At 41.5% G+C, this 13,122-nt stretch overlaps 1 protein-coding gene across 1 annotated transcript in view; it reads left to right on the top strand.

The window, feature by feature from the left end:
• Positions 1 to 12,737, top strand: part of LOC104543126 (breast carcinoma-amplified sequence 3) — a gene marked incomplete at both ends in the record, with an annotated part of 57,667 nt that extends 44,930 nt beyond the window's left edge. The window contains one exon of the mRNA XM_010187662.1: positions 12,637 to 12,737. Within this exon, the coding sequence (XP_010185964.1) occupies positions 12,637 to 12,737 (101 nt within the window). The remainder of the gene's footprint in view (positions 1 to 12,636) is intronic.
• Positions 12,738 to 13,122: the final 385 nt, after the last annotated feature.

Here is a 13,122-nt window from a genome sequence, read left to right as displayed (position 1 = left end):
CGGAAGAGGAATGAGAGGTAGGTAAATTCCAACAAAATAATGAATTTGGTTTATATGAATTACAGTGAAGACTTTGAGTTCAGGTTTTAATTCACATAATAGGAATTCATTAAGATGGGTGGGGATTAGAATAATAAAATAATAAATACTGAAGACGAAAAGGAATCCAGAGAACATAGTAAAAATGGCATTAACGGAGAAATCTGCGTATATCTGATCCTCTTTGAAGTTTATTTGTCTTCTGTTTTTATTCTATCTGAAGCTACTCAATGAAGTTTCTGAAAAAATGGAGTCAAACCAGGTTTCACACAAAAGAGTCCAAGACACCTGTTAGCTTTCCCCCTATTAAATCCCTGCTAAAACGGAGTTATCTGGCTCTGCTTACCTGCAGCAGTGTAATGGCTGACATTAGCCCAGGCCTGTGGTTTGATGTGCTATCGCTTCCGTCAGTAAGTTTAATTGCCAGCAAATGGCTAAATAGGGGTTGAGGGTGAATGTTACATCTGTCTGCCACGTTAGTGGTAAGAGGAATTCTGGCGCCGTTTCAGGGTCACTATTTGTATCTGTCTCTCAGAGGTAGAATACAGCAGTTTCTCTCGGTTTCTGTATAGCATTTCTGCCAATTGTTTGGCTCCATTAAGTGTGCAGGGGAAATAAAAGCCTGAATGACCAAGTCACAAGGGGGTATGGATAGACCCTTTCTTTGTCCACACTCAGAACATTGCATTAGGTCTCATTATCCATTTATAATAAGTGACCTTTGCCCCCCGGGTCATTGAAAAATACTCAGTGTGCTTTTTAGCACAGAGTACCTCTGTCAGCAGACGGACAGAACAATGAAGCGTCTGGCGCGCTGCTCGGAGGGCTGCACTTGTGCAGGTTTTCAGAAAGATGCAGCTTGATGCCAAAACACAGGACCAAAATCTTCCTTAGCCTCTGAAAAGTATAAAGTAAGCCAGTGAGTTCTTGCGAGGAAAAGAGAGTATTCTAAAAGTACTGCATTTAATTATTTACACATAGTTCACCTTCTAATATTTTTTTAAAGAATCTTAAAGTTATATTCACAGCTAATAAGGAAGTAACAAGGCGCCATTGTTTGCAGAAATATTTTGTACAACAAGTGTCCAAGACCTTTATCCCAAGGGTATTTGTAAGTGGATTAGCACAGCTGTTTCATTGCTTTGAGGTCATCTGTGACATCTGCTGCAGAAACCTGGATCAGAGTGTGCAGCTCCTGTCTACCTGAGCACTTTATCGTGGCTGTGGTTGGTACAGAGAGGTGAGCAAGTGGGTAGCGAGAGATTTGGACCTTTCTGTAAGTTCATGTGTTGAAAGTGAACTTGCACGTTGAATTCCACAGCCTGCAGCCTGCGGAAAGGGTCTGTACCCTGCTCGTGCTGCAGGCTGTTTGCAGTTCATCAGAGTAAAAACAACCGGTCCCAAGAATCTCCTCACCTTCTGACAGAGCAGATTGCAGACTTTTGTTTTCATCAGAGTTCATCCTGCAAAACCCCGGATGTATTGCAGTCCTCAGGTCTTCAGTGCTGGGTGTTAGGTGCTGGATGTTTCTCTCCTACCCTTCTCAGATTTAATACATAATATTTTACCTTTTGTGTCTCCAGTATTTCCTATTTATTTGCCTGTGTTCTGAGCAACTCTTAAATCTAATCACAACAGAGGAAGGAAATGTAAGTTGCATTTTATTCTTCCTAGATGTTTTTCCTATACCATAAATACCATCACCTGGTATAGTTTGGCTGTTGTAGCAGACCTGGCAGTGGAGTTGTGTGCGGCACTGCCTGCACGCACAGGAGGGTTTCTGGGCCCCACAGGAACTTGGGATGTAAAGGATTTGGCTTTCTTCAGAATTGCCAAGCTTCGTCTTTACTTATTCTTTAAGTACTACTTGCTTCCTGTTGATTAGTACTTAGGAATTAAGAATCTCCTGTAGTACAAACTCTTGAGGCGTGCTGTTAAGATGTACTTTTTGTGTCCATCACAGTCAGCTGTTTGTGTTCAGGGCTTTTTCCAATGAATACCTTTCTCTACTACCGTAACTCAGTGTCTTACATATTCGATTGACTTAACTCATGTTTCATTTGTCTGTCTTCTGTAACTTCCATTTTTGCATGTTTAATTCATAGGCACACGTGCATGGTAATACAATGGAACTGCAATGAACAAAGATAACTCTGCATAACAGCAGAAAATCTTACATCTCATTTCATACTTCTGACTTCCTTTCCTCCTTACCCCTCCTCTTTGAATTCACTGTTTCACTGCACTGGAGGAACTGACTGTAGCTGAGATATCTGAAACATGGACAATTAACACATCAATGAAAAAAGGTGGAAATCAGACCAAAAACTGCCCCAAAAAGGTATTGAATACAACGAGATTTGATTTCTCTCCTCTGGCTCTGGAAGGGGCACCTTCACATTCCGGGCAAGAGTTTTGGCTCATCAGGACCAATTTCATGGAGATGACCTGCAGTTGTCAGAAGCAGGACAATGACAAGAATTAATGTATTAACTGGTATGCAGTACTCTTTGACAAATTGCTTACTAAATACATCAAAATTGATTGGACATTCTGTGTTTAAATTGACAAATGACTGCATTAGGGGAAGGAGGGAAATCCATTAATTACAGCTGCCCTCAACCATAGGAAATGTAATCATATAAATATAGATTTTGTTAAAACAAAAGTCTCTACTTTACTATAGTGTTGCTGGTAAGTGTACTTGCACCTCCTTGCTATTAAACCTCCAATAGGAGGTTTTGAAGACAGATCTTTGCAATTGGCTTTTAAATAATCCAAGACCATTTCTGCTGTGTTAAAAGGAATGATGCAGGGTTTCTGTATCCCACTCTGACCGCTTCTGGAAATTGTTTCTCTCTCAGAAAAATGGACATGTAGCTGAGGCTTCTGCTGTCTCATTAATTGTTTATTCTAAATGCAATGTAATTCATATTCCGTGATGGTGGGATTTGAACCAGTACTCTGTATTCTTGTTCTTTGTCCTGTACTGGTTTCCAAGTAGTATTTACAGGGCTGTTACTTATTTCTGAGTAAGAATTTGCACTTGAGTTAGGCCTGAAGATACAATCAGTTTTATGGACTTCTTTAAGGGATTCTTGAAAAGATTAAGTCTGTATTTATAGCTGCCTTTGACTTTTGGCTGTTACAACAGATTTTCATTTCTGGACCAACTGTTGTACATATCTTGTGTTTTACTGAAAATGGCTTTCATTAGAAGTCAAACTTAGTAACTCCTCGTTGTCTTCAAAGGGAGAGGGTCAGCCTTTCCTCACTGTTTGTTTGGGCTAAATGATAACGCAATTTATACAGATAATCCCTGTAACTCTGACATTGTGTTTGCACTTCCTGCTCCCTCTAATGAAAGCTCTGCACCCTGAGCAAGGCTGTTGCCTCTATGCAGCGTTGCGGTTCTTTATGGCCTATTTTATGTTCCTTTCATACATTCCACTGATGGATGTAAAAATTCCATACGTAGAGCTGGTGAATATTGTGCAGTGAAAAGCAGGACTGAAAGGAAGAGTAGTGAGTATATTAAGTAGTTGTATGAATATGTGCTATGAAGACAGATGCTACGAGAAACAAGCTACGATGCGTGTAATCATAGCCAAACCACTGCCATATGAGTTGCATCGAGCAGTCCCAGTAAGGAATCTGGTCATTCTGGTCTGCAAGCTTTTTTCCATGCACAGCAGAGCATGATGGTGGTCTAGTAACAGGCTAGTGAACTGGGACTGGTAGTTACATTTGGTGCTCTGCTGCTTCTCAGCCTCCTAATTCTGTTTTCCTTCTTGTACTCTTTCACGTGTGCATATTGAGCAGTGCATTCTTTCTCTCTCTTGCTGATATGGAATACTGTGGAATATTGTGTCCAGTTCTGGGCCCCTCAGTTCAAGGACAGGGAATTGCTTGAAAGAGTCCAGTGCAGAGCCACAAAGATGATGGAGGGAGTGGAGCATCTCCCTTATGAGGAGCGGCTGAGGGAGCTGGGTCTCTTTAGCTTGGAGCAGAGGAGACTGAGGGGTGACCTCATTCACGTTTATAAATTTGTAAATGGCGAGTGTCAGGAGGAAGGAGCCAGGCTCTTCTCTGTGATTTCAAAGGACAGGACAAGGGGGAGTGGGTGCAAGCTGGAGCATAGGAGGTTCAATCTGAACATGAGGAAAAACTTTTTCACTGTAAGGGTTACGGAGCACTGAACAGGCTGCCCAGAGAGGTTGTGGAGTCTCCTTCTCTGGAGACACCCAAAACCCTCCTGGCCGTGTTCCTGTGTGACCTGGTCTGGGTGATCCTGCTCTGGCAGGGGGGTTGGACTGGATGAGCTTTTGAGGTCCCTTCCAACTCCTGATATTCTGTGATTCTGTAATATGAAAGAATAGATGTTATATGGTGAGTACCCCACTATACATAGCTACAGTGTGCGTGTGCATAGCATGTTCTGTAGGGCACGAGCTGGATCCTGCTGTGTGTATGTTCAATGTCTGCCACAACAGAGCTCCATTTCATATAATACAACTGATCAAAACCAGAGCCCGTTCTGTAGCAGCAATGATGCTATGGTGTAGTTATGAGGTGTTCAAAGCCTTTTTGCTCTGTTTCTGTGACATCTCCGCATGGTCACGCTCAGATGCAAGCTTGGGGTGGTTTCAGCAGTTGGTGCTTTCTGCTGCCCGTTACCGTGTCCTGCTGGGCTTGACTGGTTCTGCAGCAGCACTGGGAACGCTCTGGAGCGGCGCTGGCCGCCTTGGCAGACGGTTGTACTGATCATACAAGTGTTCCCCAAACTCCTGGCCTTTCAGATGTGCCTCTGCACCACAGGTGAGGGCCTTTCCACAAAATTGTGTCCATTGAGTGTGAAGGGCTTGAAACTGCAGGAAAGGACATACCATTCGTGAAAAGTCAGTTACTTGGGAACATATGTTTAGCCTTATTATTCAGATGGGAATTTTTAAAATATATTTTCTAGATTCTCAGTTTCCCATTGTTATTCTTCCTACTTGAAATTGGCTCTAGCTAGTATATCGTTTGCATGAAGTTCTACTTTATTATTGCTGTGTAATAAAGGAATGCTACATACTTTTAAAAACTTCCTGGGTCTCCATATCAGTAGTTTCAAAGGAGTTGTGCAGATGTACTTTAAAAATCCAGATCCTTGGGGAATAATTTGTAATTCCTTGAAATTCTGAGGAGGACTTCTCTATACAGAAAAATTAGTTTCAGAATTTCAGAGAATTCATCCTTAAGTGTTTATCTTGACTCAGGTATTCTCTTCAAATATTACATGATAACACTGTCTGTATATATGAAAATGTAAGTGATATAAGTCAAATATGTTGTAGAAGAATTTGGGCAGTTTAAAAAATGTTTCATATTTGGCTTTTTTTACTGTGTTTAAAACTGCAACAGATCTTATTTTTATATATGTTTTAATATATATTTTATGAGTACAGTTAAAAAATGTCAAGTGAAAGTGATGCCAGGCATGCATTTTTCTTACAAAATTGTTACATGTAGTGAAAATGGAATTTTCAGGTTTGTTTCTTACACGTGGAGGCATAACAGATTGCAGGCTAATCTGCATCACCTCCCCATTCCAGAAAAGATGTTTCTAATGAAATTGTAGTTCATGGTCTTTTTGAAGGGAAAACTGAGTTTCCCTAGGACTGTAACCTGCACTTCCTGCTCCCTGCAGGAAACGGGATTAAGTGGTAAAGGGAAGCAAATTTGATTTCTGACTGAGCACGGGACTGATTGGGGTAGAGAGGAAGAGGGCAGAGGGCGTTTCGTAACAGTGCTGCATCATTGCCTATGAGCAAGGGAGTAAACCATGCTACGGTCTTCAGCCGTAGTTGGTGTTTGGAAATAACATAGACAAGGTGGATAAAAATGAGCTCTGTAAGGTGCATTGGATGATGCCGATGTACGTTAATTTTCTGGTGCATATGTACACCTGGGCATGTGCATGGCTTCGTCAGATTTCTGAGTACTTGCCTATCTTAATCCATATTTTATAAACTAAATGCTGGAAACAGCACTACGTATAGGAATTAAAATACTTTCAGATGTGTACAAACAACAATAATGAACAAGGGCACATGCTGAAACAGTTCTTTACTATTCTTGCATGGTCATCTGGAACTTCTTAGAGAGGGGTCCATCAACACGCAGGGGTCAGTTTTCAAAGCAGTGTACAGGGATTTAGCCGCGCGACTCCTATTGACGTTAATGGGAGTCAAACGGGTAAATCCCCACGCACCGCTTTGAAAATTTACTACTAAGCCTCTTGACTTCTCACTACATACTTTGATTGTAACAGTAATCCATGGTTAACATAATTTTCCCGACAATAATGTCAAACATACTTTTGAAGTCAGTGAATTATAGAAATAGTTACCTCTTCCATAATTCTTTAAAGATGGCCATCAGATGGATTTCACTATAGGTTTGTGCAGTTGAAATTATTCTTAAACTCAGGAAAGAATATGTATGTTATCCTGTGGTACAGAACCGATAGTCTGCTCGCAGTCCGAGCATTTAAAGTGTTGAACAGCCTTAGGATACTCCATACTGCGAGTAATGTCAAGTTCTAGCTCTGCTCAGCTTTAAGTGTGCATTGTACTTGACTGGTTTGCTATGGAGCTTTAAAAAGGAGGCTGGAGTTGAACACAGTGGATGTTTACCTGTCTTGCAGTGCAACCAGGAGTGATAGTGGAGCCTGGATGCCTAATCAGCAGCTTTTAGGGGAAAAAATGCCAGGCGGGTGACTGTCAGACTGGTGTGAAGTAGGGAGCAAGAAAAACAGTCATCAAAGCTGGGGAAAATCTAAGGAGAATTCATACCCTGGTTCTAGACCTATCTGTTGCTTTAAGATTAAAGTGCTGATGCAGGGACTGGATGGTCTGTAATGCACCCAGTAAACTGTGAGCAATATACAAATAATGAATGAATAAACCTGCAAGTCAATTGGTGGTGTGGAAAAACCGTTTAAACTCTTGGTGTACAGGGGATTTTAGCTTAATGCATACAAGAGTCTCAGAAAGTCCTAGCAGGAAAAAAATGAGCAGGGAGAAGTGTTTGGTAAAAGAGAATCTTTTAATTTGCTTGGCACACTCCTGCGGAAGTTTACAAGCTGAAAAATGCATTAAAACCAGAACTTTGTTCAGTAACATATAGCCACAAGTAAAAATACGTAGAGCATATCACCAAAGTACAAACAGTTTATTTTAAACATGGCTGTAAGCATTCTGCCTGAAAGGAAGATCTGATCTTCACTGTCAGACTTGAGCAGAGGAAGAGCCCCAGGCACAGAGCTCTGCTGTGGGAGAAGATTTAGGAACGTATGTGCAGTAAAACACGCTAAGCAGTGGTTGGACTTGAACTGCGTGGCCAATCTGACTGGGGGATACCCAAACCAACCCCTGAGGGAGGTGAGATCACATTTACACAATGTGAAAAAGGTGGTGAACCTGTTGAATTTGGCATGGCTACGTGTAGACCTAAACCAGAGCTGTCCCATTCTGCTGCTTGTGAGTAGCACGACGTAACTGCTGTGGCAGTACTTCCAGAAGTAGTGTGAAGTAAATCATTCAAGTTGTGGGGCTTAATTTTAAGAGAAGTATTCCTGAAGCTCGTTGACAAGCATGCGATTACCTCAGGTCTCTAAACCACCCATGATCATTTTAGATATAATTTAGGAACCACAGCAGAAGCATCAGAATCACATGTTAGCGCTTGGTTTGTATGAAACCAAGGGATGTGTCATTTTTATTCTGCGTCCTGGTTTGCCATGGACGTCACTAGAGACCGCATGTGCACACAGAATGGACTTCAGACTTAATGCATTAGGTGAGAGTACGTTGTTTCTGTTTCTGCTAGATTGTAGAATCTTATTTCAGATTATACATATATATATATATATATATAAACATGTTGTGTATTCAGTTGAAATAAAGGAAAGCTCTCTGGGTGTCTGCAGGCATGTGTACAGCAGGCAGCACAGAACAAATAGTCTTTATAGTCTGCAAAGTCCTTTGTTTACTCTTAATTTGGACAAACATACATCCCTTAGAGAAGAGCGCATTAGAAATTTCATGTATAACTATCAATTAGATTGAATTGTGTAAAGCTTATTTGTATAAATGAGAAAATTAAAACCTTTTGGTTCAAGAAGTACACAAAACTAAGTAAAACTAATGATTTATTGTTCACAAATTAAAACCATAAGTGTGCACACTGCGATTGAGCTGTAGCGTTTCTTTGTTCCAACACTCTACGCTGCTGAAAGATGACAATTTATAATCTTTGAATGAATAAAGATTTGTCTTAGGTCTAGGTATTTATTGTGTAATTAGCCCATCTACGAACAAAACCAGTTTGTTGATTCCAGTATTCATCAAGCACGTGAGCTTGTCTAGGTCTCACTCACGTGTCAGGAATGGGTTAATAGAAATTGTTCTTTATTTGTCATTAAATATCATGGCAAAGTTTCAGAATAATGAGGTTTTTTGTACTTGATCACTGAACAGTGGGAATGGGGTCCTGCAGTCCTGGAGGAACGGCAGCTCTGCTTGATTTCGGCCTTCCCTGGGGCTCGTGTGGAAGCTGTTGTTTCCGCGGTCACTTCTGTGCAGTTTTCCTAGCACCAACAATTACCGCTCAAATGACGACGTTTGTAAGGTGCTTTTTTCAGACCCTTGCCTTTAATAATCTTTCTTCACTACAGTATATTAATCCTGTAACTGCAGAGAAAGGGCTCTGTGCATTTTAAAAATTTACCTTAGATTATGAGTAAGCACCTGTACCTTTGATTTTGAGGGTGGAAAATGAGGTTACAGTGTTCAAGTCATGAAAGAAGACGAAAAAGAACAGTTTTCTCTGAGATTCTGGTTTTCCGTAGTTAAACGTGGAGTGGGCCAGCGGAGCTGGTCAGGATGGAGGGACGGGAACATATTCCAGGTTGAGAGTTGCTGCAGATCCCTTTTCACTTGAAGGAGGACAGAGATTAAAGGTGCCACTATTATTTTTGAGCAGCTCAAAGTTGTTCTTTGCCCCTTGCCAAATATTTTTGGCAGAGCTCTGATTTTTGCTGTAGGTAGCACTCCCGTTTTTAAAAAGTGACCTTGGATGCTTGCTTAGAGCTTTTTTGCATTTATAAGTGGACTTCAGAAACTCGTGTCCCGTTATACTGCATAAACAACAGTTGTATGCTAATTCTCACCTTTAGTTTTTAATAAGCACTCGTTTTCTTTGTATTTTTTCACTGCATGTAATTGCACAAATGTCTGCGTGTTTGTGTATTTTGAGATTAAACAAACTCAGTTGCATTCTGATATTTGATATATGTGTGCTCCAGATGTTGGTGTTAGAATTGGCGTAGCTCAGACACAACGCACTGAATTTCTTATGTTAGGGAGGTACAAAATACCTGCAATTGCCAGTCAGATATCTCTGTCCAACAGGGGCTTGCTTGCTCCCTGTTGATATGTACGCTATTTGTGACTTTTTACCAATGAAAGGTAAATTACAGGCATGGAGGAAAAGCCACTACTTTCTGCAAAGCTTTTGGAGAATTTGAAGTTTATTATTTGCTACCCTGCATTACCGTAAAATTCATTGGAAATTGAAGAAACTCGGTGTTCTAGCATAAGAATAGCTTCGCTGATGTGCAAGAGGCTGCCATAATTTCCAGCGTGAATTCAGATTTTCAAAGAATTAAGCTGGAAGATGAAAGATTACGTTCAAGCGCAAATTCCTGGAAACATCCCTCCAGACTTAAATTAATCTCATCTTGGAACTTGATACCAATGCAAGAAGTGTGTGACCCAGAAACGAAGAGAGAATCAGTTTGAAATTTTTAGAACATATTTGTTTCTGTAACTTCAAGGCCATTTTTAACTTGGAAAAAAAGAAAGGACCGTATGTATGTCTGTAGCGAGCAGCACGGCGATGGCAAATCTCCAGCCAGGGGAGGTCCCATCTCCAAAAACACCGCGCCAAGGGCAGCGGGAGTGGAGCTCGCCCTGACTGTGCTGAGGCCAGGCCCGTCATTGGGGGACCCCGCTATCAAAACCAGACCCGCTGTAAATGCCTGCTTTTGTGATAGGTGTGGTACAGAAATGCTGTTTTATTAAATAGCAGAATAAATTACTGAGGTTTGACCTCAGCGAAGGCTTTATCACTGTTGCCCTGCTGGTGAACTCGAAGGCAGAGCTTTTTTGTGGAATTCAGCATGTCGTCACTTTTTGGTAGAAAGAGTTAATGCTGCGGGCTGAAGCTGCACTGAAACGAGTGTTATTGCCAGACCTATGCAGAGCTGTGCTTCCTCAGGAAAAAGGCAATACACCGCAGAACCAGACCTCTTAAATTTGAATTTCTTTTTCACCATCATGCCATCGTGAGTCTCCAGTGAAATTTTAAGAGTGTTACGCAAGGGAGAAATAGGGGGGCAAAGCAAAGCGGGTGCTGCTCCCCGCGCCAGCGTTTTTGCAGCACGTCCCTGAAGAGCAGCTTCCCTCCTCTTGACAGCTCTGGTAGTTGCCCCTGGGATGGGAAGACCAGAAAAAATGCAGAACAGTCCATAAAGTTCCCGTTGGTTTGAAAGCAAAACCATCTGCTGGAGTCATGAACAGTTTGTTAGCAGGGTTCAATAGCAGGGAAGCCTGCAGTTGATCAGCTGTGCCCTCCGAAACAGGCATTGCTGCAGTCAGCAGGATTTATTGTAGGGGAGTCAGGAGGTATGGGGGAGATCAGGGCAACAGCAAAACGTGTCAAAGGAGTGGTTTTGTTGAGTTGGTTTCAAATGTAAAGTTTAGTGGTAAAGAAGAAGTGAGGGCTTTATGGCTTCACATTCAGATATTTACTGTGAATTCTCAGCTGCTTGTAATCCAGGATGGGATGTGTATTTTCTTAATATGAGTGTTACGGGCTTTGCAGACACATCCGTAAGTCACTGAATTGGGTCTGTCATGATGTAGTGATGCAGATGAACCTCGTTTCGCTGTTACCTTGAAAACTGATGAACACCCAGTGCTGAGATAACATTGGTGATTGCTGAGGTGTGCATGAATACAGGCTCAGATTGTGTTGACTTCAGTGACTATGGCAAATGTGTAGTATCTCACGGGAAAAACTTGGCACCTTGTAAGAGTATATCCTAATGGATATAGCACTTTAAATAATTCTTTAATAAGTTGGGCCCTGAACTGCATTGAGTATATTGCAGGATTCAGAGTAAGGACACACAGCGATACAGAGGTGTCAGAAACGGCTCCGTAGCTGAGATTGAGTTCAGATGCCCCCTTATACAAACAGGATGAAAATCCCTTTATTTCATATAGTGTATGGATTTATGAAAACCCTGTGCTGTTTATATTATAGAGGCGCCGTTCTGTATTTATGGTTACAATTGTGTCTGCTTTGCCATTATAAACTCCTATTATTAGGGGTTTACAACATGGCTGTAAAAATTTGTGGTGGATGGAAACTTGACACATAAAGGTCAACCCTGTAATAATATAGTTTTTAAAAATCAATTTTAAAAACTTAGAGTCATTTTTAGATTATGTGATATAAAAATATTGGTTCTAATTTTAGGATTGTTATAGGAATGTACAGTTTTCATGGTGCTGTCAAGAAAAGGTTTGCTGATGAGCACTGTGGACAGGTCTGATGTTGACTCAGACCAAAAATTTACCCAGCCTTGGATCTCTGGTAGTGACTGGAAACAAATGCTCCGACATTGGGAGGTTTGGAGGTTACAGCCTTCTTGGAGCTGTGTCTGGAGCGTTTTGTTTAATAGCCACAGATGAATTTGTTCCTCAGCTTTCCAGTTCAGTGTCATCTGCAGCTGAAAAAAGAGCTTTTCTTGTCTGTAGTGTTACAGTATTATTATAATGCAATGCAACACTTGAATACAACCTTTCTGGTATTTTACATTCTCGTGAAATAATCTCAGTATTGTAGCAAATTAAACATCAAACTCTGCTTTGTTATGGATTCTTAATTAATATATTGTTACTGCTGTAGTGAAAAGGTGACACTGAGATGATAATGAAACGCTTCCAATTAAATTGCAAAAAAGTCAAATCCTAAAAATCAAGTTGTTAGTGAAGCCAGCTTTAAATTAACGACACTAATGTTGAAATGGTAGAGAAAATGCAGCTCATGAAGTCAAAGTCAGCACACGTACCAGTGCCCCAGGATGGCTTTTGTCAGCGCGCTTTAGCATGGTTCACATTCTGCAGTCTGTAGAAAGGGCTCACATCACTGGCAGCGGCGTTGCTCGGTGCCGAACTCCTCAAGGCAGATGCGTGTCCTCTGGATTGGGCTGTTCTGGATGGCCATGAGGTACTGCAGGTTAAAGGAGGAGCGGCCAGCTGGGTTATCGTGGTGGCTGTACCTGTACATTCACGTCAAAGAACAGAAATCTTTTCATCACTTTTGAAGTCAATCTTTGAGCTCTTTCTGTGCTTCAACATACTGTTACAGATTTAGGAAAATGTGTATGTTGCTGTACCTATGCCTTACTGAAAAAGCTGTTTTAATTTAAAAGCAGTTAACAGTCAATCTGATTTTTCAGTTTTCTGGGATTTTTTTCAGTGGTGCCACCAGGGAGCCCCGGACCGATCACTCGACATGAGTCGTACGACAGCTTAGCATCCGACCACAGTGGGCAGGAGGACGAGGAGTGGCTTTCACAGGTATGTGTCCTGGCGCCTCCCAGCTCGGGGGGGAACAGTAACAGTACCCACTTGAAATAAAATTCACAGCTTTCCCCAGAATGGAAAGTGAGCATCCAGTAGACCATGGGTGTTGCTGTGTGTAAAACTGACTTCACTCCTGACTTAACGTGTTATGAATTTGATGGTCTTTATGTTTTATACAAACTATACTAAAAAACACATAGAGCCCCATCGTTACTGGCACAAGTCGCATCCTTGGGAAGCTCAGGGTGAAGTGGGAAGGTTAAGCTGGCCACAGAAAGTGCCCTCTCTGCCTTTCTTCTCCTGACGTGGCTCTTTGCAGACATGGATAAAAGAAGTTGGCTTGGCAAAATGATGATGGCTTTTCCTCCTCGCTGTACTT

This window comes from Mesitornis unicolor, unplaced genomic scaffold, assembly GCF_000695765.1.
Source record: "Mesitornis unicolor isolate BGI_N332 unplaced genomic scaffold, ASM69576v1 scaffold1187, whole genome shotgun sequence".
Taxonomy (NCBI): domain Eukaryota; kingdom Metazoa; phylum Chordata; class Aves; order Mesitornithiformes; family Mesitornithidae; genus Mesitornis; species Mesitornis unicolor.
This window is presented reverse-complemented; position numbering and strand designations above follow the sequence as displayed.